Source organism: Homalodisca vitripennis, chromosome 3 (assembly GCF_021130785.1).
Source record: "Homalodisca vitripennis isolate AUS2020 chromosome 3, UT_GWSS_2.1, whole genome shotgun sequence".
In the NCBI taxonomy this organism is placed as follows: domain Eukaryota; kingdom Metazoa; phylum Arthropoda; class Insecta; order Hemiptera; family Cicadellidae; genus Homalodisca; species Homalodisca vitripennis.
The window spans coordinates 117,647,054-117,674,252 of NC_060209.1; the positions used below are offsets into that span (position 1 = coordinate 117,647,054).

General features: G+C 32.5%; 1 protein-coding gene across 1 annotated transcript; it reads right to left on the reverse strand.

The window, feature by feature from the left end:
* LOC124357388 (metal cation symporter ZIP8-like) lies at positions 1-25,464 on the reverse strand. Its single transcript, XM_046809143.1, has 8 exons — positions 25,299-25,464; positions 18,794-18,926; positions 13,145-13,314; positions 10,889-11,014; positions 9,055-9,165; positions 6,569-6,755; positions 3,336-3,520; positions 1-1,873 (listed from the first exon to the last, which is right to left on the reverse strand). The coding sequence occupies exons 1-8, from the start codon at positions 25,329-25,331 to the stop codon at positions 1,712-1,714; spliced, it is 1,107 nt and encodes a 368-aa protein (XP_046665099.1). The 5' UTR covers positions 25,332-25,464; the 3' UTR covers positions 1-1,711.
* Between the last annotated feature and the right edge of the window lie 1,735 nt (positions 25,465-27,199).

The window sequence follows — 27,199 nt, forward strand, 5'->3', positions numbered from 1 at the left end:
AAAAACTGTACACTTTTATTTATATTTTCAAACTATAAAATCTCTCTTACAAACTACTTATTGAAGTAGGCACACTAGTTTTTTCTACATTACTGATTTTCTACAAATCACAGTTTCAAGTCTTAAGATAATCACTATATCTATATAATTTAATACAGAATACTATAACTTCAATTGTAAGCTGTTGTTTTATACTACTGTAATACAAAACTAACAAATATTAATAAGATTCAATTTGACACTCTGTGTAGTTCGGATTAATCACTAAATAATAGTTAATCAATTAAAAAGACTTTTGAATTTGTCATATATTGTATGCTATAATAAAGTCATATAAACCAAATATTATAAAAATACGTAAACTCATATTAAAAGTAAACTCTCAATTATTTACAGATGGTTTATCTTATTTGCGGATTATAATTGGAGACCACAGTAAAATGTTTAACATTAGAAAAAAAAAAAAAAAAAAAAAAAAAAAAAAAAACACTTAATTAAGTGTCAAGACTTTAAAAATACCCAAGAAACATTTATTAAATAATGTAGCTTATTAAAAGTGACAAGAAATAGTAGGGGAATAAACTGCAATCTGTACAGTACCATACAGGGTAATATTTTGTTACTTGAATTATCGTAGAAGTGATAGTGCAGTGAGCCAGGGTCATTGTCACTGCATTGTCCTGCTATTTTGCACCTAGTGAAGGGAATAATTTGGATTTCATGGGTCATTAAAGTAGATGGGGCTTATCTGCACTTTCCACAAATAATTGAAAGTTTACTGTATAGCTAATCATTCTTACTTCTATAACCACTATTATATTTTTATAGTGTAATAATTATTAATTTTATTTTTTAGCTGTCTCAATGTGGAGGGAATAACGGCTGGAACTTGTTTATGAAATCAGTTTTATAACGTCTTTGTACAGCAAATCTAACCTCTGTGAAACATTATTATCGTATATTTAATAGTTACCAACTCAATACAAAAGATAAAAAGTGAAAGGGTGTTTCAATCAGAGTGGAGTAGCCTAGAGATCAGCTGTGATTAAGATCAACAACTTTGGGTAAGATAGTGCCAGTGAATTAAACAGAGCTAGTAATATTGATCTATCACTAATCTGCCACATCAATATAACTACTCAACCCACACCATGTAAAAAACAAAAATGGCAAATATACAATTTGTTATATAAATGGTGAAAAAGTAAAGCAGTGAATTATTCATTTACACATCATGATAAATGCCACGAGTTAGGCACAATATTACAGTATTATATTAAGTTCCCTTTATTTAATTAAGCCTCCATTTTTTTAAAGTTCTTTATAGTCTTTATTTCACCTTTAGTTTGTGCATCCATATTCTACACACTAAAAAATACAGAACCATTTTTTTAAAACCTAAGCAGAATTTAACAAACAAAAAGGAAGGTTAATGTTTCTAACAACCTGGATATTTTTGAACTATTATAATTTTTATAAGAAGGTATGTTTATAGAAGTGACTGTTCTATACATGTAAGAATAAAATAAAAGAGTAAACTATTAAAAGTGGACCTGTTTTGAAAGTTTAATTGTCAGTTGATTGTCCAATTCAACAGTGTCCAGAGGCATTAGTTTTACTGACAAAGTTCCTCCTTGAGTGAAGTATAATTGTGCCTAGTAATAGGAAAATACATTGGGAAATGCATTAGGAACTTGAAATGAGGTCGATGTTACCCAACGTAGTCCACCACGATACTGTCACTGTACCGTGTCAAGCAGTAGAGTAGTGCTGACCCAGAGAGAATGCCAACATTTTGTAGGACAAAAGAAAGTAATGCTTGACATTGGCCACTATGCAAGCTTTCTTTCAACATGTCTTGCAATTCAGGTATCTATAGACACAAAAACATTGTTTTAGCAAATATGTTTTAGTTATATGTGTTATATTAATGGAAATATCTTAAAAATGATTTATAAAAGTAAATAAAACACATTTGTATGTTGATCTTACATTCGTAATTTAAGAGGAGTCTGTCGTCCTAAATAAAATACTAATTTCCAGGTTTATTTTTAAACATTATTCACGGAGGGTTCTTGTTCCGTTTATTAAAAATTGTATTTATTTCTAACAGTTATGTTTACAGTTTAAGTTGTTGTTACACAGAAACTTTCAATTGTGTAGTGTGATATATCAACTTCCCTCTCAGCTGCTTTATTTTTTTACAGTACAATCATATAAAACAGTAAGCTTGTAAGCCTGGTCTATCCTTTTGGAATACGTTGACGACCAAAATGCAATTTAATGGTGTGTCAATGGAAACTTATTCTTTGAGGTAATGCTCTGACATTTTGTGATGACTTTCTGTTTCAACTTTAATTCATCTCGTCAGCTAAGGAGTTTGTGCGTAGAAGCAGCAGATGTTCGATGTAACACACACACGCGCATTAGGACAAGATGTGGATGGTAAACAATAATGTTTCCTTTGCAAAATACCGCATTTTGCAAATCTCTCACTTTGTCTTTGAGAATTATCTCGGGCTTTGTCTTTGAGAAAAACAAACAGTAGCAGCTGTAATGCAAATTTCCAAGTTCCTTGGCTACTTCACCATGCTGATGAGTTCCGATAGAACGAACACAGGATCAGTCGTAAACTTGGTCTAAATCTTTTCCCATTTTGAAAGACAAGCAGGATTGACATTTTGATCAAGTGAAAAAACTTTGACACAAAGAGGTCAGTTACCCACTTGGAACCCAAAATCTCATAAGCCTGGTCTATCCTTTTGGGATAGATCCGTTACTCTGTGACGACCAAAACGCAACCCGATGGTGTGTCAATGCAAATTTATTCTTTGAGCAAACACATTTAACGATGACTTTCTATTTCGACTTTGATTCGCCTATTCAGCTAAGGAGTTGGTACGTAAAAGCAGCAGATGTTCATTGACACACATATCTAAGGTCAAAATGTGGATGGTAAACAATAACATTATCTTTAAACACATTTACTTTGTTGTTATGTTACTGATTGTTCAACCTATATTTTTATTGAATAAGTAAAGACATTTCATTTACTTAGAAGTTGCTTACATGATGATATGCAAAATGATAGTGATTCACTACTCAGAGTTATTTGTATCGACCTACTTGTCTATTTTCATCATAAGAGAAATACCAGAATTTTCTCCATATAAAGCTATAAATAGTTACAATGAGTGCAGTTTTGTATCCAAATTTTATAAAATTAAAAAGACTTGTGTTTCTCAAGTTTCTTGATATGATACTAAAAGTGATTGTGAAAATACATTTTCAAAAGCCAAGAAAAGATTACGAATCTCTCTCTACTAATAATTTACCAGATGCGTGAGTGACACGTATAGGAAAAGTCCTCCAGCAAACGCAAAGATGTAAGTAGAGCCCTCGAGTTCTCCCAACATGATGCCAAGGACCAGACCCACAAACGAGGTACAAGCTGATAGGAAGTTGTACAACATGGCTCGCTGCAAGGACATTCCTGACTGTATCAGAATTGCAAAGTCTCCTGTCAGAAAACACATGTATTAGCAGTATCTTTTAAAATAGTAATATTAATCTCAAAGTATTTCAATTAATCAAACCAATTATTTAGTACCTAAATGTATAATTTATTTTTCATTTTCATTGACCAGTTGTTTTTAGTATTTACTTAATGCTTAACTAAATGATATTTTATCCATGTCTGCTTTTTACCTGTGCAGATAACAAAAACTGGGTACATTACAAAGACGTAGAATGAGTAGCTTTGTTGTTAGTTAGTCAGAATAAATTTTACAACATTCATTCTCATAATTTTTCTCCAACTCTACTTGGATGGCTTGACATAGGGATGAGGCTGGAAAATAACCGGACTGAGGCTGAAATCAAATTTACTTACCAATATTTACAATTTGATGTTATTCTCTTCAATGTGCTCCCCTGGTCAATATCTACACTTCTCCAAGCAAATTTTACACTGTCCGTACCAATGCTGCACATCATTTTCTGTAACCCTGTTCATGACGTCTGTTGATTTTTTTTTCCTTTTACTGCCTCTAAAGTCTCAAATCTCACTCCTTTCAAAGTTGACTTGACTTTAGGGAACATAAAAAAGTTACAGGGGGCCAAGTCGTATGAGTAGGGTGGATGATCTAAGACAGAGGTATTGTATTTGGCTAAAAAAGGTTTTCACTGATAAAGCATTGTGGGCTGAAGCATTGTCCTGGTGGAGGATCCATGAGTTGTTTTTTTACTAATCGCTCCATTCTCTCTGTACACGCACACTTAGGGTAGTCAGGATGCTAATGTAATAATTCTGATTCATTCTCGAACAAGGTTACTTATCTTTTCAATGTTAACATCAGATTTTTATGACGATAGTCTGCCAATGCATGTGTCGTCACTCGTGTCTTCGTGGCCATCTTTAAATCGTTTAAAACTACTCAAACCGCCAATACGAATCCGGTTATTCTCTAACCACACCTCATATTCTATAGGGTTTGTTTTTTGTTATCTGGTAGTGGTGATTTCAGTGCATTAAAAATGTCTAAGCTGCATTTCGGAGGCAATAATAGCCAATAATACTCTGACAGGGCAGTCTTTACCAGCCTGAATGGATGTGGTGGGCATTATATTATTGAAAACCACAATATTTCTAAATTTGTTGTGTTAGTGCTCATTGTTTAGCAGTTAAGGATAATAATTTATTATCCGATGAATTTGATAAACCTCTTGTCTCATCCACAAAGTTCCGATTTGTAGATGTGCTAGCAGCTTATACTGGACTTTGTAATGATCTACAATGTAACATAACTAATGTTTGTTATAAATAAAAATAATACAGGGTCATCCACGAAGATATATAGAAACTGTGGGAGCTCATTCTACATGTAAAAATAAAGTTTATACAAACATGGGTCTGAAAATTCTTTGTTAGCAAGTTACGGCTAGCGAAAGATTTCAGCTCACCATATAAAACAAGATTTTCATTCTGGTAAGGTAGATTAAAATTGTTTTTGACCTGGTAAATTGAATAAAATAAGTCCCAGAACTGTAAGTTAAGTAGTTTTTGAGAAAACTAGTGTCATATTCAAAAAATAACTTTTTTATTTCTCTAAGAAACAGATCCAAATTTTTAGTAAAACTTATAGAAAATTTTATTCTGAATCAAACAATATAAATTAAGTTCACAGACATACATATATGTTTAATGTAACGTAAAAAATGTAGGACTAATTCTTCTAGCTTTTGAAAGTTTGCGGTGAGTGTAATGCTGTCTATATTCTTCAACAGCAGCTGTAGTACTGCCTTCACATACATCTTAAATAAACACCATATTGGTGTATTCCTCATTTGTAAATGATTGTTGCATTCCTACTCCAGTAATGTAATAATTACTAGGGACAGAACAATACTTAGATGGATTGAAACTCAATTACACAAATTGGTTATATTTAAGTTATTTAACTTACAGTTCTAGGACATATTTTATTCAGTTTATCAGGTTGAAACCCATAAGAAACTATTTACTTCTTAATCTGCCTTACCAGAATTTCAGGACGACCTTTTTTTCTTGATAAGCTGAAATCCAGGCGAAATCTTTCGCTTGCCGTAACTTGCAAACAAAGCATTTCCGGACCCATGTTTACATAAACATTTAAAATTATTTTTACATGTAGAACGAGCTCCTATATTTTCTGCATATCTTTGTGAATGACTCTGTGTAGTATGAGGCATATCACTGCAAGCCTGGGTTATGGCAACTGCTGTTTAATGCACTTAGGTCTAAGATATGTTGTTAAAACTTTGCATGAGTATAAAAGATTAGTGTCTTGTAATAGCATTAGTATTAAAATAATTAATTGATATCTTTTTCCATTACTAATAAATAATAAAGGCTAACGGCCAGACTTGAAGGAGATATTACAATCTCATGATCCATTTTTGAATAGTTGAATTTTAAATTTAAAGAGCAGTATTTTGAGACCCTGAACTTGGAGAGAGAAACAGTTTTTATAACTACCAGTGAAATACTGTAGATTGAATTTCTCTGCAACAATTCCCAATATTTGATAGAATAACTCCAATGGTTTAAATGATAATTGAAATATCTTAGGCCAGTGTGGAGAAAAAATAAAGTCGAGGTCTGTAGTTTTCTTAGTGAAAGCACGTATCATTTAATTTGATGGAGCTGTATGCTCGGTCACTCCTGTTCTCTCAACTACAGTATATATGCCATCCCACAATATAAAAGGAAACTAATTTTGAGTACCCAGAATAAACTAAATGGTTTGAATTTGTCAATGCTGCCATCTATAGTAAAAGATAATACAACTGTCATAACTATCTGGTGTATTTCATAACTACAACAGAGGTATTTTGTTCATGCAAACACAAAATTCTGGTACAAGTATTTAATAAAATGTCTATGTTTTATTCTTATATATAAGCAATATACATGCCAAATTTCATAAAAAATTGTCCTCTAGATTTTGTGTGATTGAAAATCAAATATTCAAACATCTTTCTTCACATTTATAATATTAATAGGATAGTCCAAATAGTAGTTAGTTACCTAATTCATGGGGAAATTCTTCACATGCGATACCAATGCTTATGCTGATGCCTGTCCCTATGCTGTGAGAATAACCAGCTCCGATGCTCATGCCATCAATAAAGTTGTGTAGACCATCTCCAAATATGATAATCCAAGCAACAGTTGCCACCTTCTGGCTTGTTTCTGTCATAGTCAATGATGCCCTCTGTTGTCAATGAAACGTGTTAAAATACTTTTAGATAACATAAATTAATTAGACTCAAACTATTTATTTGAATAAGCTGCAAAATATAAATAATACGAATAGTAAAACTAAAAACAAGACATTCATACAAAGGTTGTAAATAAAAATGAGGAAAATGAGTATTTGTTTTAATACTAGACTACAATGTAATGTCTGTTTTATATAAGAACTTCATTGTCATCCATCATATACCATATCCGATTTCTAGTTCCTGCTTCAGACAGCCAGATAGATACATTGACACTTAGAAGTCTTATTTATGAGAAAATGTTAAAATTCATGTGTGTATTTTACATTACAAAAATATGAAACATAGATTTTTTTCACGTATTTTTATGAACAGACAAATTTTGGCAATCTTGCCATTATCGTGGAAAGTCAACCTCAAGTAAACATTAAAATTTAACATGCCAAAACATTTGTTGGTTAATAAAAAAAATGTGTAAGGTTTTCATTAGATAATTATTTAGAGCTTACCCAATTATCTAAATATACATCAAACGATTTCACAATGTCTTCATTTGAGTGTATCATAGAAATTCTTTCATACCTTCTATTCAGAGTTTTGACTATTTTTCAAATCTAGAAAATTAAATTTAAACGATTCCAGAACATATAAAATGGATATATATTTGGCCCTTATTTAAAGTCTGAAAATTGTCACTATCTGGAATTTTTAAGAATTAATTGATATATGTAAATAAAAATATAGATATGAGTCCTAGCATATGCCCTTGATATGATAGTCTATTCATTTGTCCTTATTATGAAGTATACGACTCATTAAGAGGGCATACTAGTTAGTTGCAGACCATGCATCTGAGGTTTCATTTTAACATAAGGATTCATTTTTAAACTGTGATATAAATAGGAATTCATTCGAAATCTGTAAATTTTTCACTTCAGAAACTTAGAGTTCAGTGTTGTAATGTTAATTAATGAATTGTTAAAACTATGATTATCTGTTTACTAATGGTCTATAACTTATGTTCAAAATAAAGTTTCATATGGAAAATGTGTACTGGGAATACAAACATACTTTTATTGTATTTCCTGAAAACCTCATAGTTTCATGGTATTTGTGTTGTCAGAATAAAACAATTGAGTCTCTCAGATAGTTTTTCTAATCACACAAAACATTTATTTTTAACTAATCAACAAGGATATATTAATTAGTTTGATGTGAAGTCAGTGTTTATGAAATTGAAGAGATAAGCTCTTTACATATACTATCATTACTTAACACGTCATTTTAGAGCTTATGTTACTTAACATTTAATTGATGATCAAGTATTATAAGATGATAAAGTTGAGTGTTGGATACCTATAATTGTTATTTGTGTAAGATTATTTTTGGTTGTTGTTATTGTATTTGCCTTAACTAAAGCCAAATTGAAAACAAGCATTGTTGGACAAAACATAGACTTGAACAAGATTATTGAGGAAAAGGTATTACAGAGTTATTTTTATAACACGTTAAAATTATTGCAAGTTTATTATGTAAGAATTTTTTCAAAATTCATTTCTGTTACAAAATGTATGTTTTAGATTCCTACCAAAATGTAAAATCAATATCACAGATGTTAAAACAAATTTTAGAAAGTACATTACTAACTTAATTCTGTGAACAATTAAATCAATATTACAACATAAAAAATTTAACCAAAAATTCAGGATTAAAGGATTACAGTCTAAAAGTTTACTATATAGTCAGATAAATGAGGTAATTCATACAGCCAGTTTAGAATGCTATTGATGAAAAATCAATGATTTCCATTATAAAGAGATATGAGTCAATTGTGAATTCAGAATGATAATGTGGAAAATATAAGATTAAAAACTGAAAAAATGGTAAAATTCCTTGAAATTATAAAAGGAAATTTTTATAGACAATACAACCATTCTGCAGTTTTTATGGAAAGGTTTATAAAGTCTAACCAAACTCACATTTATCAGTCACAACATAAGTAATTTATTCCAGCAACACCATTATAAATATTTAGATTAAGGAAATATGTATACTCATTTAGTTTTCATAAAGTATACTCATGAACAGTAACAGATACATCATCCACTCAATTAGAAGCAAAATGCAAAAGAAATATTTACTGAGTCCAAAACAATGGATATAACTTTTGAGGTCTAGCTTCCGTCAGTATGTGATTTATATAAAGATGTATTTTGCACTCTCCTCTACAAGAAATAAAGAAATCTTCAGAGCAACTGTAGATGTAATCTAACAAGTGAATCAATCACTAACCTTGGCTTGTCCTGACGTGCTCAACAGTCCATTTAGTTCAAACTCCTTGATGCCGAGTGATCCACAGGTGTGGCCATTTGCATTGGCTTTAAGTCCATTTTTCTTCTTTGACTGATATCAAACAATTTATTATGACCCAACAGAATCTAATCTAAAGTACACATTCTACCTGAATCCATTAATTCATATTAAACGAAACATTTGTAATTTTGCAAATAAGGATCTGATATTTTATTAGTAATAAAAAGTAAAACTGAAAATGGAGATTAAAAGTTTAAAACCATTAAGTTTCAATAGAAGATTCAATTTACCATTTTGACTGATAGAATTAAGAATTGAATACATATTGTTAACATCCACAAAATTCTAATAGAAAAGTGCATATGCTGTTTAGGGCATCATCAGATATACAATGGCTATTCAGAAAGTAAGTTACGTTTCCATCTGATGCTGCAAGGTACGCACAAATCACATATATATATATATATATATATATATATATATATTGGTTTGCTCATGCTTGGTACCTCAGTCAGTGTCCAGCTGGGACAACAGGAACATCTCCTTATATTCAAATTTGAAATGTGTGCTACAATCGAAAATCCCTCCCATTGTAAAGTGCGGTCTGTGATTAGTTTTTTGTTGACAAAACACCTAAAACCGATAGAAATTCATCGGGAACTGTGTGAAGTGTATGCGAACAACGTAATGACTGAAAGTTCTGTCAGGAGCATTGTAATTGATGATCTGGTCACCATAGTTGATAAAAAGATTCTTTAAAACCGCTGTTTCACAATAACAGCTTTCTCTAAGTTTCCCACAAGTTTCATGGACTTTATTGTTTGAACTTGTTTCACGGAAGCTACTACAAATTTTGTGCAAGATGGATGCCAAGAATGCTTACAAATCACCATAAAGAACAACAAATGGGGGCAGCTTTGATGTTTTTGGAGACGTACCACAGTCATGGTGATGCTACTGGACTGAATCATAGCAGGAGACGAAACCTGAGTGAAACATGTCAATTATGAGACAACATTTTAGTTCATAGTTCCATAGGGTATACAAGTTCCCCTAAAAACCAAGGAAATGTCTGCAAACCTTGTTGGTAAGGAAGATCACGGCATCAGTGTTCTGGGACAGGCAAGGTGTTCTTATTGATTTTCTTGAGCATAGTGCAACAATAAACTCTGAGCATTTGCCAAACATTGCAAAACCTTAGAAAGGCTGTCCAAAACAGTGCCAAGGAATCTTGTCATAAAACATTTTGCTTTTGCATGACAATGCCCGACTTCACACGACAAACTGTACACAAGAACTCTTGAATTCACTCAACTGTTTTCCTTATCCCCTGCAGTACTGATCTTGCTCTAAGTGATTTTCACTTGTTCCCAAAAATGAAGACCTGGCTAGCGACACAGCGTTTTGACAACGATGAGGATCTCCAGATATGTGTCACAGAGTAGCTGAGATCACAGGTGGCAGAATTCTATGACAGGAATTTCAAAACTTGTCCACAGCAATGATAAGTGCATGATTATGCCTTTGTATGGTGATTATGTAGAAAAATAGTATTCTAGTCCCTCTTTCACAGACATAAAATAAAATATTTTTCTTGTACTTGGTTTATTAATTTCAAAACAATCCTTACTTTCTGAATAGCCCTTGTGTATATTATGATGATGCCCTAACCGGTGAAAGCGCTTTTATATTACAAATATTGTGGAAGTAAAAACATCTTCAATTCTTAAACCTTATTTCTTCCATAAAGAATATAATACAGAAGATATTTAAATTAAACAAAGAGTAACCACGTGAAATAATCCAGATTTACCTTATTTCCTCCAAAGACAATCTTTGTTAATGCTTCGACTGAAAACAACACCCAGAAGCTAAACCAGGTGTACATGGCAACTTTGAGGTATTCATGATTTGGATCATTTTCCTTTAGACTGAATCCCTGCAACAACGTTTAACAAACAATAAGTTTAGATTATTATATACACTGCATAGATCTAATGGAAACCAGTCATAGGTCTGGAGAAGATTTCATATTTACTTCCTCTTTCTCATAAAGGTAGAGTAGGATAAATTATGTGCCAAAGAATTTCAATAACTATTGTTGTTTAAACACATACAAGGTGTCTCTGTATTATACCAAAGGTTTTGTGAGTGTTTTCCTCACAGCATTAAGTAATAAACTTGTTATTAACATTTTGTTGATACAGTTCAACAAAATATACCGGCTGGGTAGAAAGTGAACAATAATATTTAATGGTGGTATATCAGTCAATACCTCAATATAAAAGTCATTAACATTTCAAAAGAAGCTTGGCTTTCAAAGTATTAAAACTTATTGAAAATGATAAAGTTGTTTGAAATTTTTTAAATATTTTAACTGACAAAAACAGCTATTCCAAATTTTAAGAATTCTGAAAAAATAATTATGATATTTGTGGGTTTAATCCAAATTTAACTGACACTAAATTTGACACTTTCATCTGAAGTTTGTCAAAAAGAATGAGACACAAATGTCTATGTATGTATATAACAAAGCCGAGGATGTGTATATGTATATATATATATATATATATATATATATATATATATATATAAATATACTTACACATAAGTATTCTTGTTTGTGTATAATTTTACTACACATGTAGTATGCACTGATACACACCATGGTACCGGACATAATTCTGTCATTATTAAATTCTTTATTGATTAAAATAAAATATTATAATGGTAGTATGTAAAGTAAAGTAATGTCTTATTTTACCAGACGAAGTTAGGGCTAAGAAGCCCTCTCTAACACTTAACCTGGGGACCAACGGCTTAAAGGTGACTTCCGAACCACCATCATTGGCCGGGCAGGCAGGCTACTTTTTTGTGATTTTCAAATTAGTCATGTCTAAATTAAATTGTTCAGATTAGAGATCATACCTCAGGAGGAGCCTAGTGGCTTGTGATAGACGGTATTCAACTGGAGAAACAATTGAAGATAATTAATTCGTCTTTTTCTATACTACTACCATCCAATGTTTAATAGTCCTTTGAATGGAATCTGATCAAATCCTTAGTGGAAGCCAGTAAAGCTTGCGAATCTAATCGGACAGGATTAGATAAGGAGTTGGTATTAGATCAAAAGGTTGCTTGTGGGCTTCTAACTTGTGCCTGAATCACAATTTCAAAATACCTGACAACGTCATTGCTAGAAGCCATGAGGTTCTGGATTTGGAGCACCAAGAGTATAAAGGTAATATCTTCCAATGATCTTAACTGATCTCAACTATGTCTGGATATAATTTACTCTCAATATAACGGTATTCAACAACACAATTTTTGAAAATTAAAATGTTCAGGACTCTGGTGCAATAAGACGGAAAGAGGCAGGTGCTATATTTTCTAAGACCAAAACGAATTTAGAGATCAGTTGCAAATATCTTATTTTCCATGTAAAAGTGCGTAGGTTTGAGCTCTCATAGGTCAAGAAGAATTGTGTAGCCAGACAACGTTTTTATTACCATGTCACAACTCATGATACCTAACCGTTCAGATAAAGTTATCGTCCTTATAGTTTATCACGCAAAGTGTGAAGAATGGGTCGTTATCATTATAAAAAATCTTCTCTTTATAAAACCAAAAAAGAAATTATACAATATAAGCCATTTTTTAAACCTTTCTTTGCTAACCTCTAAGACAAGATTAAGTTATATAGTTATATTGATACACTCTCAATTGTGTTGGCACACTTTTTATAATATCTACTCTAAAATTGTTTTCCTCTTAACATATGAACATTACAAATCATTAAAACTGTATTTTCATGGATCTGCCAAGTCTCTACTATTGCTATTGCTAAAAATGTGGCAAAAATGTTTTTGGATATTTCATAATTTCCCCACAAAAAGTCTTTATTGAATAAATTAATAGCAAGTCAATCAAATAGTTTTGTATTTGAAGAGACATTACTAATTCAGTTACCACTTAATAGTTTTCATACTTTAAGTGCCAATTTTGTAAGATCATAATTTAATATAGAAGATATGATACTATAATACAAAAGCACAAACTTAAGAGATACCTCAGGTATGAGTTGGAAGATGGCTGTAGAAGAAAGAGAGCCAACGGCTAGTCCAATGAGAACTCTCATAACGTGAGGGTAGAAAGGGCTGTTGAAGATTGGCCATAATACTGCGCCAAAAATCCCAGAGAGACTGATAAGTGCTACTGATAACCCACCAAACATCCACACTGAAACCACAAATACAAATACATTGTATCTATCCTTTTTTCACATATGCAGGATGTTTTTTTTATATTTGTCAGATCATTTATTGTTCTCTATGTCCAAATAATACAAATACCTTACTACATATTTTATAACATATATATTATTATATAAAATGGCTTCTGAGCCCCAGACAATGATCTAATTAAGATTAAATTTACATTAATGTAAATTATGTAAAATATTTACAATGTTGCAAATATTTAAAAAATGTTTACATTACAAATATTTACATTATTTACAAATATTATATTTACAATATAAATTATTTGTTATTCACTGTTTTATTAATTCTTGTAGTAATTTTGAAAGAAGTGAGTTTGGTTTTGTAAGTGATAGTGAAAGTAATTAGATGCAATGGAAGCAGATGAATTTGGTTGTAATGAAAGTTGTATAAGGCCTGAAAATTACATCAACAAAATGAAAATCTCATAAAAGAATGAATGTTGTAAGTAAAATAATTACATTTAAGAGTAATGAAGTGGGGAATAAACGTTTATAGTGGCACAAGTGTTTTGTAGAAGTACCAAAGAAACTAGACTTCACATTTCTGAAACAGATAAATTTTGCTTGAAATTAATTACTCAAAAATTTGTATCTTTGTGACAAATAATGGTCAGTTAAAGGAAAACATTGTTTGTAAAAAGCTGGTATTGCCATTCATGACATGAGTAATAAAAAGATTAAATACTTTGATAAAAATTTTAAACTAATTGGAATGTTCCAGAAATATAAGTGTGGTAGATATTTTAAAGGTATTAGAGTAAGGCGTAAAAGTTATTCTGTCTTTAGCCAATCTGCAACTTGGAACTTTGGCTCTGTGTACAAATTTGTTTGTTCACAGAGCAAAATCAAAATAAATAAGAAATTACAAAGAACAGAATAGTACATTGTACTATTTAGAATATATATTGACAAGTTTTATATTGTAATAAATAATACTTTGTAACCAGATACAGAATTTTATTTACCAGCCTGTTAATTAAACTTGGAGAAAAGTGAACTCATTGCTGGAATGAGCCTTTTCTTCCCTTGCAGTATGTGTACTAGTAAAGATATACAAATTATTACATGTTTAATTAAAACTATTAAATTATTTAAATTCTAGGATATTTTGTATACAGTTATAAAAATAAATTGCATTGTAAATGTTTAAGGGTTTTAAAACAAGAATGTGTGATTCATATGATGTAGTAGTCTATTTTTATGTTTTTCTGATTCTAAGGAACAATTCTTTAATTTATCCAACAAGAGATAATAACTTGTACATGCCCTATTTTTAGTCTAACATGTATTTTTAGCATTTGTTGTGTGATCACAGGTAGTTTAACTAATGCTATAACTAAACAATTAAAAAATCAATACGGTATCATCTGTAGCAACGTTTCATAGGTCCATAGTGTTTGAATAAACTAAATAAGTAGTCTTTGTTGGTTGTCTTTGAAATTTGAGGCTGTCGCAATTTAGGAATCGTTCATATATATATATATGGTTTTTTTTAAAAATTAGTTTATGTATTGGATGAAATATAAATATGATAAATCTTATAATTTAAAAGTGTTTGGACTATAATTTTTCACACTATTTCTCAGTCATTTTAATGTTTTTATTTTTATATATAGTGTAATTATATTAAGTTTTGTCTTAAAAATTTCAACTTGAACAGTTTCAAAAAAAATTAGGTGAGGTTTCCATTCAGTGTTCATGCTTCAAGTGTTCATGCAGTAAATATAATGGACATATGAGTTCTTCCATCAGCAGATTAAACATTTTGGTTTAAGCAAGTGTTGGTTTTCTAGTAAATAGATTAAGATGGTTGTGTGTGATGGTGCAATATTTGAAGCATGTTCTGTGTTTTACTGGTGCATCTACAGGTGTCTTGTTCAAACTGTAGAAACTGCTTGGGCAGTTTACTTCTTAAATATAAACTTTCAATCATTGTATAAATTCTCAGTTCAAAGGAGGTTGTTTGGCAACTCTCTTGGAATCCAGGAACTGTAAGGACAACTATTTTTCTCTTTATAAGGATTCTTTGTAGATGTATTGTAGATCCTCCCAAGGACATTATGCCATTCCTTAAATGGGATTTGAGGAAATGGAGTAGGCTGTTCTAGTTGATTATGAGGTGCTTAATTGCTTGAGCCTACGAGTGGGAAAGATTCCTGTGCATAACTTCTCGACTTCACCACTTCATAACAAGGGAACAAACATGCTCCAATACCAAAAGTCTTATTTTTGCTGGAGTAAATTAAAATACCAAGGTACTTTGTAGTGAATTTACAATTAAAATTAGATATTCCCATGTCTGTATTCTCGCTTTTGTAGTAATTTTTTGCAGCTTTTTATTAATATTGAATCAGGTTGTTTGAAACACATAATGATTTGACAACATTACAGACATATTCTGTTCTGTATATGTCAGTTGTGAATTAGGTTTTTATGTAGCAGGTGTAATGAAAGTATCCTCGGTATACATAACGTTTTGTGATTTGGCAGATTATTAGGTAATAAAAGGACTGGACTCAAAACTGAACCCTGTGGAACTACATATTATGTTGTGTTGTAGTTGTGACTGGGTCTTGTCTATTGTACTATTGGTTGTATACCACATTACAAGCTGTTTCTTGTCACTCAGGATAGCTATGATCAGTCTGTAACAGTTGTTCTGTAAATTAGATTCCTTGATAGTTAATCAATTTGAATTCTATCATATAATTGTTTCTTGTTTTTCAAATCTTAATTTTAAATTCATCTTGCCTGGCAATGTAATATTTATCATAATTGCTACAATTCATTTGTTTAACTCCTGAGTCATTTTACTAGTTTTTTTCAATATGAAACAACCGTTCCATAAATGTATGTACAATTTTATTTTTATCTGATTTATGACGATAAAGCATTGTATCAGATTCAAAACAAAATACAGTATTTAAAGGTTGTCTTAAAAAATATTATATTTAATAATGTGTAAATGAAAACATGTTTCAATGTTCTATTCATTTAAAGTTATCAAGAATTCATTTACTTTTTATATTACAAACTCAACTCACAAGACCTAATTAAGAGATATTTATCCAAACAACCTCCAAAATAAATCCCTACTGTTTTATTATTATTTTATGCCTATGTTATAATGTACTTTAAAAGGAGAAAAAGTATTCTCTGAGACATCACATGAATTAATTGAGAAGAATAGATCCATACTTATAAAAAAAATAATGGAACAACACATTATTTTACTACGGCAAATAAGTATCATCTTTTTTTAAATATTGTACACAAAAGGCTTCAAATGATTCTAGATTTCTACTACACGATTGATTTTACTGTATATACATGGTTGTTTTAATTATGCTAAAGCCATAACAAAATAAGTCCTGTAGTAGCAATATGGTGTAAAATAACATTAAGTATGGACGAAAATCACTAAATTAATACATTACCCATTTTCTTATAAGTAATTGCTATCTTAACACTAAAATATTTCGTTTTAGATTTCCTTAATTCAAAAATTATTATTTAATATTAATTATTTGAAATATCACAGTGGAAATGGCAACAGAAGATAACAATGTTGAAAATATTAATATGAAGTACTATTTTAAGAAAGAGCAAATGTTGATGAATCAAAAAGTGAAGGATCAAAGTTCAGTGATATATTTATCTCTCATTACATTGCTTGTGTACTTTGTGCCGATTATAAATTAATAGGGCCCACATAAGGTTGTTATTATTACTCTACTTTAAATCATTCAACAATAAGGGAATTATAACTTATTTAAGGAGTTAGTGAAATTTAGAAATCAGTGTTGTTTTTAATTCAATTTTCAATCCAGTAAACATTAAAAATATCTTTTTTTGTACATCTTAGGAGACATGTATTTAACAATTCGTATGTCTTCCATCTTCTCAAAAATGTGTCATAAAACTCCAGTAAAAATATTATTTTGAAATTACATGATAAACAATAAAACATGCAAGTTTATAAACCGAACAAAGAATTATATTTCTCTTACATAACAATAATATAGTGATTACATAATAAACTACCTATAATATACACAAAAATATAAACAATATAAAATATAGTAAATATTTATAAAATAGAAACACCATTAATAACAAGATTAACCATAGACTGATAGATAACATGATAGATATTAGAACCAGTAACGAGATAAATGTATAACAATATAAAAAATAAATAGCAGAATAATGGGTAACAAATAATTAAATAACAAATCCCCATCAAAACCTAAATGATTTTATTAAAAATACAAACAAATTTTGTATGGTGACAGAAATGAATATTGATGAATTGAATATAATACAGATCAAGCACTGACTCTACACTAAAAATAAGAGAGGTCATATGGATAAAATCTCACTTCATTTCCATGAACTTGTTTCTTGAATGAGGCAAAAGAGACACTGAAGAAATGAATCAGGCTTCCCTCCCTCAATGACCTCAACAGACCGCTATTATAGCTGTAGCTTGTAGGCAACTTTTCTGCCGAAAGATAGATTTGGATCTCGTACCACAAGGGACTGCAAAGTCAAAACTGTAAAGCAACGTACAGCAGTCAATGAGGCCGTTTACCAGTTAAAAGAGCAGGCCAAGGTCAGAGATCCTGCACCTCAACTGCGGGGACTGCAACTCATAGAGCCTCTCCAGAACAGTGACAGGGGTCTTGAAATGTCCATAACCAAGTCTATAACCCAGCATTGTGATACACGATACACGGATATTTTGAGTATGTGGATATGGATAATTATGGGTGGTAAGGACACCGTATGGGTGAATCGTATGAGTAAAAAAAAAAACACCTGAGGAGAAAAATCAGTGACAGAGGAGATTTGAAGTTCCTGGTTGAATGGAAGATGGAGCCCAAGAGTTTACTTGCTCTGAAAACAACATGGGCCAAGTATTTATGTGGGCTGAGTGTAGGAGCCATGTTCACTCCCAGATCCTTCATCTTAAATGCAATATTCAGGAGTGTTCCATCTATATTGTAGTTGAAGAGTGTAATGTTGATACACACAAAGGACATAACTTTACCCCTTTACACTTGGAGATGTTGGGGTCCATAATGTTAGAACTACACCAGTCCACTATATTAGCCAAAGAACTCTGGAGGACATCTTGATCCTCGATATTGTGGACCGTAGAGAAGATTTTTAAAGTTATCACATATCATTTCCATATTTTGTTTTAAACATTGTGGATCTCCAAGTCCATAAAAAAAGTCTTCCAGAGATGAAAAGTACCTAGACCCATTTATTTTCACACAAGAAAAGACTGTATTTAAGAAGTTTTAATTGAACCAAGTGCTATAATTAATTAGAAAGCAGAAAAGAAAACAGCTGTACTACACAAATAATGTGAATACATCAAAGAATAAATCTATTATGTGTGATGTGGCTATATGTTGGACAACTTACCCTGTGTGGGGGTGGGTCTGTGGAGTCGTGTTTCGGGGGTGCTGGAGAGAGGGGGAGCACCAGATGGATCCAACAGCAGCCATGAACAGTTGCCTGTCGCATTATTCACACCCAATAGGCCTCCGTGGCTGCACTTTAAACAAAAGTAATCACAGATAATATATTGATGTAAAGTTATCAAGAAGGGAAGGGGGAGCACCAGATGGGTCCAACAGCAGCCACGAATAGTGTTGCCTGTCACATTGCTCACACCCAGTAGGCCTCCGTGGCTGCACTTTAAACAAAAGTAATCACACATAATATATTGATGTAAAGTTATCAAGAAGGGAAGGGGGAGCACCAGATGAGTCCAACAGTAGCCACGAATAGTGTTGCCTGTCTCATTGCTCACACCCAGTAGGCTTCCGTGGCTGCACTTTAAACAAAAGTAATCACAGATAATATATTGATGTAAAGTTATCAAGAAGGGAAGGGGGAGCACCAGATGGGTCCAACAGCAGCCACGAATAGTGTTGCCTGTCTCATTGCTCACACCCAGTAGGCTTCCGTGGCTGCACTTTAAACAAAAGTAATCACAGATAATATATTGGATGTAAAGTTATCAAGAAGAGAAGGGGGAGCACCAGATGGGTCCAACAGTAGCCACGAATAGTGTTGCCTGTCGCATTGCTCACACCCAGTAGGCTTCCGTGGCTGCACTTTAAACAAAAGTAATCACAGATAATATATTGGATGTAAAGTTATCAAGAAGGGAAGGGGGAGCACCAGATGGGTCCAACAGTAGCCACGAATAGTGTTGCCTGTCGCATTGCTCACACCCAGTAGGCTTCCGTGGCTGCACTTTAAACAAAAGTAATCACAGATAATATATTGGATGTAAAGTTATCAAGAAGAGAAGGGGGAGCACCAGATGAGTCCAACAGCAGCCACGAATAGTGTTGCCTGTCTCATTGCTCACACCCAGTAGGCTTCCGTGGCTGCACTTTAAACAAAAGTAATCACAGATAATATATTGTATGTAAAGTTATCAAGAAGGGAAGGGGGAGCACCAGATGGGTCCAACAGTAGCTACGAATAGTGTTGCCTGTCTCATTGCTCACACCCAGTAGGCTTCCGTGGCTGCACTTTAAACAAAAGTAATCACAGATAATATATTGATGTAAAGTTATCAAGAAGGGAAGGGGGAGCACCAGATGGGTCCAACAGTAGCCACGAATAGTGTTGCCTGTCACATTGCTCACACCCAGTAGGCTTCCGTGGCTGCACTTTAAACAAAAGTAATCACAGATAATATATTGATGTAAAGTTATCAAGAAGGGAAGGGGGAGCACCAGATGGGTCCAACAGTAGCCACGAATAGTGTTGCCTGTCTCATTGCTCACACCCAGTAGGCTTCCGTGGCTGCACTTTAAACAAAAGTAATCACAGATAATATATTGGATGTAAAGTTATCAAGAAGGGAAGGGGGAGCACCAGATGAGTCCAACAGCAGCCACGAATAGTGTTGCCTGTCTCATTGCTCACACCCAGTAGGCTTCCGTGGCTGCACTTTAAACAAAAGTAATCACAGATAATACATTGGATGTAAAGTTATCAAGAAGGGAAGGGGGAGCACCAGATGAGTCCAACAGCAGCCACGAATAGTGTTGCCTGTCGCATTGCTCACACCCAGTAGGCTTCCGTGGCTGCACTTTAAACAAAAGTAATCACAGATAATACATTGATGTAAAGTTATCAAGAAGGGAAGGGGGAGCACCAGATGAGTCCAACAGCAGCCACGAATAGTGTTGCCTGTCGCATTGCTCACACCCAGTAAGCCTCCGTGGTTGCACTTTAAACAAAAGTAATCACAGATAATACATTGATGTAAAGTTATCAAGAAGGGAAGGGGGAGCACCAGATGGGTCCAACAGTAGCCACGAATAGTGTTGCCTGTCACATTGCTCACACCCAGTAGGCCTCCGTGGTTGCACTTTAAACAAAAGTAATCACAGATAATACATTGATGTAAAGTTATCAAGAAGGGAAGGGGGAGCACCAGATGAGTCCAACAGCAGCCACGAATAGTGTTGCCTGTCACATTGCTCACACCCAGTAAGCCTCCGTGGTTGCACTTTAAACAAAAGTAATCACAGATAATACATTGATGTAAAGTTATCAAGAAGGGAAGGGGGAGCACCAGATGAGTCCAACAGCAGCCACGAATAGTGTTGCCTGTCACATTGCTCACACCCAGTAAGCCTCCGTGGTTGCACTTTAAACAAAAGTAATCACAGATAATACATTGATGTAAAGTTATCAAGAAGGGAAGGGGGAGCACCAGATGAGTCCAACAGCAGCCACGAATAGTGTTGCCTGTCACATTGCTCACACCCAATAGGCCTCCGTGGCTGCACTTTAAACAAAAGTAATCACAGATAATACATTGATGTAAAGTTATCAAGAAGGGAAGGGGGAGCACCAGATGAGTCCAACAGCAGCCACGAATAGTGTTGCCTGTCACATTGCTCACACCCAGTAGGCCTCCGTGGCTGTACTTGCATATACACAGACTTTTTGCTTCTGACGTGTCGTGAGTCATAATAATAATATTTTTTGTACTGCAGGGTACAATTTACAACAATTTTTAACATCAATTAAAAATAAAAGGCAAAAACTAGTTACTATCAAAAAACAAATTCAAAGTAAATAAATAACTATAACTACATTTTGACATGTGTCACATGTTGTCGGTATCTGTATTTTTGCTGACTTTCTTTAGGTATCAGAAGAGAAGTTTGTTTACATATCAGAAAAAGTTATTTTTTCATTGTTGCTGAAGACTATTGCAAACTTGCCAACAGAGTAAAATGCTCAATTGTTTAGGATCATTGATACATCTGATCTCTTCAGGGAACTTATTGATTAGCCTTACACCACACTGATATGGTAAGTATTCAAAAGCAGTAGTTCTGTGCTGAGTGTTGTGAGAATTGTCCCAGGATCTAGTTCTGTATTGGTGGATGTCGCTAGCATAAACTGATTTACACTTAAGTTAGCAGTACAGCGCATCACAAATATGGATGTTAGGCAGTCAGCAATCAAAGCTCCCCAAAGGCTACTTCACATGACTCTCTTTGATTTAATTTTGAAATGATTCTGACAGCTTTCTTTTGCGTTCTAAACACTGTATTAAATTTGTATCTAGAAAAGCTGCTCTACAATCTCAAATCATAAGCTAAATGTGGATGTATTAGACCAAAGTAAGCTGTCTTCTAATATCCAAGGAACAGAATTTTGCCACATCACATAAGACATAAATGTTTAAGGCAACCTTTAAACAAACAATCATATCATGACAGCCCTCGATCAAGGTGCATCCCAAGACACTTGTTAGATTCTTTTTCTATTATGGCTTCATTCACTATCACAATTGATTGGCATTAATTTTCATGTTGACAGATTTGAGCTAAGATCTCTGATTTGCTCGGTACAGCAAGCTTGGGAGAAAAGACTGTATTGGTTAATGATTGTGAATTGTTTAGAGCAGTTTAAAATAAAAACAGTATGTGCTCTCACACTTTCTATGGCAATTACACAGTCTAAAGAAGAAATCTTTATCAGCACCCAGCAGGGATCACTTCTGGCTGGTTTATTCCTTCCAGTTGAACCTGCCACTGGGCACAGCAAAAACCGATGTGTCACTTTAATTTGGACAACCCTATGCATGTCCAGGAGCGGCACATCACTAACTGCAAATGTCAAGATTCTGGGGTGCAAGGGCAGTTCGATAGATCTAGTCTACTGCGGGAGATGACTGGTGAAATTTGGTGGGGTTCGTTTCCTAACTATCAGAGGTTCTTGCTAGCCTCAACAAGGGTGTGAAACCTCTTGTCTGCTTTGACTGGAGAGGTTGGTTTAGAGCTGGCCTCCCCTTCTTCTGGGGGGGGGGACATGACTTTGAGATTAGTGCCCTAATTTGCTAAGGTTCTTACAGGACTAAGTCCAATTTATAAGCTTCTTGTCCTAAGAGAAAAAAAATCTTTATCTGCAGAATAAGTTGATCAGAGGGTTGGATTCATCCAGGAGATTATCTGACCAAATCAGAGAGGCTCTGGTGGGGGTTTTTATTATCCGGGGTTAAAAGAACAAGGAGTTCTCTTCTAGAGGAATTTGTGTATGTTACAAGAATAAGTAAACCAGGAAAACAGGTATTTCTGAAGGGTTTATTCATCAAAGTGCTGTTTATGAGGTGTTAATTTTAATGGAGGGGACAACCCCCCCCCCACCCCGATAATATGTTTACTGGAAGCTACATTGAGTGAAAAGTTTAAATTTTTTATGTGAGCTAATTTAAGAAAGAAACAATTAAATTAAATACTGCTATCGGGCTAAAATAATTATATTTAATGTGACTACTTGATTAGCTAAGCTCTGTTTATACTCTCAGTACAACATGAAATTCATAGTAAGCATTATTTACATTTGGTGGAAAGTAATTTATATGCCTGAGACTGAGTGTTAGAATTAACAGAATTGTTTTGTTATTACGTCATCCAGTTGCAATCGTTGTGCCAATAACTTCTAAAATATTACGTCTAAGTTCAGCTACACACTGACTAATCCGTTTTTTGTATAAAAGGAAATACTTTTTTGAATACTTGATGTCTTATGTAATATTGAAATATTAATATTTTATTGTTTTCAGATATAATTGTTACCAAACAATAACAATTAACAATTATTAGAAAAAATATTATTGGAAGGTACTATTAATTGATAATATTTAATATTTAAATAATTGGTTTATTAACCGATCCAACAGAGTATCGAAAATTCTGACAGAAGGTAACAAACCACCAAAAAAGTTACTTTCCATGTGTTACTATGTCACATAATTAAATGTCATATGATTGTACTAAGTTTGTTTACACTGAAATTTTCTTGTTACCATTCTATCTAACCATAAGGCCAACGTAGAAAATTTTGAATTCACTTTACCTTTTCATTTTGATACCTTAAAAATAACAGAATTATTTCTTGGACCATGAAGAACATATGTACCAAAGTTTCCAGTCTCTTTACATGTTTCTATCAAGCCAAAGAAAATATGTTGTTCCAACGAATAAATAGGGTAATTATAATTTTATTACAAACAAATAATTGCAATGGAAATTTTGTACAGAAAATACATATTATTGTTTTATAATTATATTAATAAAAATACTACTATACACTTTTAGGATGGAAATTTGATTTTTTATTACTACTTTATATTCAAAACAAAAATAGATAACTACAAGCTTTTTTGAAATGAAAATAATTAAATAACTTTACAAGAATAAAATTTTTACTTTGTCTTTGAAGTAAAAATTTTGTTCAAAGAGTGTATTAGAAGGGTTTGCAGTTAAAATTTATATATTTCTTAAAAAAAGTTGTTCTTTCCATGATTATAAAATCAAAGAACTCAGATTTAATAATTGTATCTGAATTTGTATTTATTGGAAAGAAAAACGACATGCGACAGTATTTATATAATTCAATGAAGTATTTTCTCCGAATTGAATTACAAAAGGCATTAAAAATCAGAGTAAAAACTTTCAAGTTTAGCATTGCTGTAGATCTAGAGGGTTAAACACTAAAAAACAGAAGATCCAGCCATGAGGGGCATATTTTATATGTATTTGATATACCAAAACTAAGAAAGAAAACATGACAAAGAATACGAGAATAAAACATATGACAGTATGTGATGTACCAAAACTAAGAAAGAATTCATAACAAAGAATGAAACTTATGACAGATTTGTATGATATGCATGAAAAAAGACCATTATTCTCAGACTAATTCACACCCTAGTTTTGGAAATAAAAATTGTTGAGGGTAAGAGGAGCATTAAAGTAAAGTCTAATTGTTTATATTTCAGTTCAGCTGTAATATGTTCAGTAACTCAAACTTCTTGACGATTGCGGTAAAAATTATTAACAAACATTTTAAGATAACAATATCTAGACCTTTTTTACCCCCTATTGAAGTTTTAATTTAAATAATAGTAAACACGTATTTCAAAATGCTAGATAATACCGTAATACTATAATATAAATATGATAAAACCAAGATTTTAAAATGAATTACCGGTACTCAAATGTTAAGAAATACATAGACATTCAATTCATATGAATGTTCTATAGGTAAGTATAAAATGAAACCACAATATTATTAAACTCGTATTTTTATAAAATAGAACTTCTTAGCAGAATATACTTACTTACTTACTCCCAGGGCCATTTATATCGGAGGTGATATTTAGCCGCACCAACAAAGCTCCTAAATATCACCTCCGATATAAATGGCCCTGGGAGTAAGTAAGTAAGTATATTCTGCTAAGAAGTTCTATTTTATAAAAATACGAGCAGAATATATCAATAACATATTTTGATTTTGGGTATCAGTAACTATCTCTCTCTCTCTTTTAAACTAACGACAAGGTTACTGTTATCAATAGTTAGTAATATACTCTACGTACCAATTCAAGGACTGTGGTATTAATGATGTCCATACTTGGTATAATGTACACCTTGCTGTGAACACGGAACTGCCACTTCTGATCACAATTATTCTAGTTCCTACTTCAACTGTGCAATCGAATGATTCAACTTGAGATACAAATGATCACTGTTCACTCCAAGTTCACCTGAGAAACTTAAACCCTAGAAACTAATTGTATTTATTTGTAGAAGACCAGGATTAAGGCATGTTATCTGAAGTTGTGTACTGCTGATATAATCGTCTGGTGTTTTTTGTAAATGGGCTGTTATCTTTCAATAATCTTGAGAGCAGTTTTACCTTACTGTTAAACGTTGTTACTTTTGTTATCTATGTTCACGTATAATATGAATGCTGTAAAACAGATAAAAAATTAAACTTTATACATTTATAAATGTGAACACAAAAGCAATTTCATATATATCCAGCACTAAATATCACTACTTTATCTATTATGACTCACTATTAATGAATAAATATAAATTGATATCAATTTATTAAATTACATATTTAAATTGAAAACTGGTGATAAGCAATTCATTCAATAGAGTATGTCTACTGTGAAGTATTATTTTTATTTCGGAGGTGTGTTGACCTTGTTGCACAAGTATTTGATAGAAACAATTGCAATTATCAATGTTTGTAGATAATGGCTTAAAGTGTTCACGCCTGAAATAAACATGTATTTTTAGTTAAAACATATTAAAGTCGTCCACTGTAAAAGTTTCCATGCTTAGTTTATTTTTGGCAAAATTTGTAAAGGAATAAAAAAAATTTGAAATATTGTTACATTTAGCTTTTATTTACCTTGGATATCTTGAAAACAAATGAACATAAAGGCTCCCAATTTGCACATAAATTCTTATTTTTATATCCTTTTCGTAAATGTAAAGGGGGTTTCATTTTGAAAGTTTTGAATAGGAGAGGCTGCGGAAGGAGCCGAAAAGTAATTTGAATTTAACCAGAAACATTCCCACAGTTTATTTTTATAACTTAGGCCTAAGCTATTAAAAAACTCACTCTATATAATGAATAAACGCTTGAACTGTGCGTGGCGGAAAATTATTTACGTTAACTCTAGTATGCTAATTCACTATAACCAGTTATAGGCTACAACTTTACCGTGGTAATGAAAGTGCTAAATCTTCTTTCTGACATAACTTCACGCATAAACGTGCACGGTCCCTTCAATTTTGACGAATATCGGATTATCGAAAAGAATTTTCATTTACATATAATATTATTCTATAAAATAACTTAGGTTTTAAGGCATTATCGTGTGCTATGTTTGAAACTAAAATGGAGACAGTTCGAAACCTAGTTACTTGCTCCTCTAACAACAACGTGTACCCTATCAGGTGTAAGGACTACTCTATCAGAGGCTAGCGTGCATCCATTCAGTAAATGAGATGCCATAATGTAGTAGCTTACAACAAAACCAGGTTAAACGCTATGGACAAATATGTAACAAACAATAATTAAAGGACATAGTTAACATTATCTATGAAGGAAATTGTGTGAAGGATGAGTACAATATATTTTAAACGTGTAAATGTAACTCTCCACTAACATTAAGATGAATGGGAATGAAGGATGTTGGTTATCAGTGTAAAGATAGGGGAAGATGTACCATTAACTAGTCTAGTGCTACACTCTAGTAACAGCTGCTCAAAGCTTTACTGTCCAGTGTGGTGCACAGTACACCCACGACAGTCTGTGATATTCCTTAGGTTGCTCATTCAATCAATATACGACAGCTAATAATTGGTTAAAATATTTATTTATTGTCATTACTTAAAAATAAACATTATAAAGGTAGATTTTATTTTTAAATGTACTCATTTTATTTTCATGTAATAGAAAAACTAGACTAATCAAAAA

Excerpts from the sequence above, each read along its gene's own strand:
- LOC124357388 (XM_046809143.1), bottom strand. The coding sequence starts at position 25,331 with ATGGACATCATTAATACCACAGTCCTTGAATTG. Across the intron at positions 18,927-25,298 it reads ATACCACAGTCCTTGAATTG|TGCAGCCACGGAGGCCTATT; the intron begins GTACGTAGAGTA and ends TTTTGTTTAAAG. Across the intron at positions 6,756-9,054 it reads GCACGTCAGGACAAGCCAAG|AGGGCATCATTGACTATGAC; the intron begins GTTAGTGATTGA and ends CATTGACAACAG.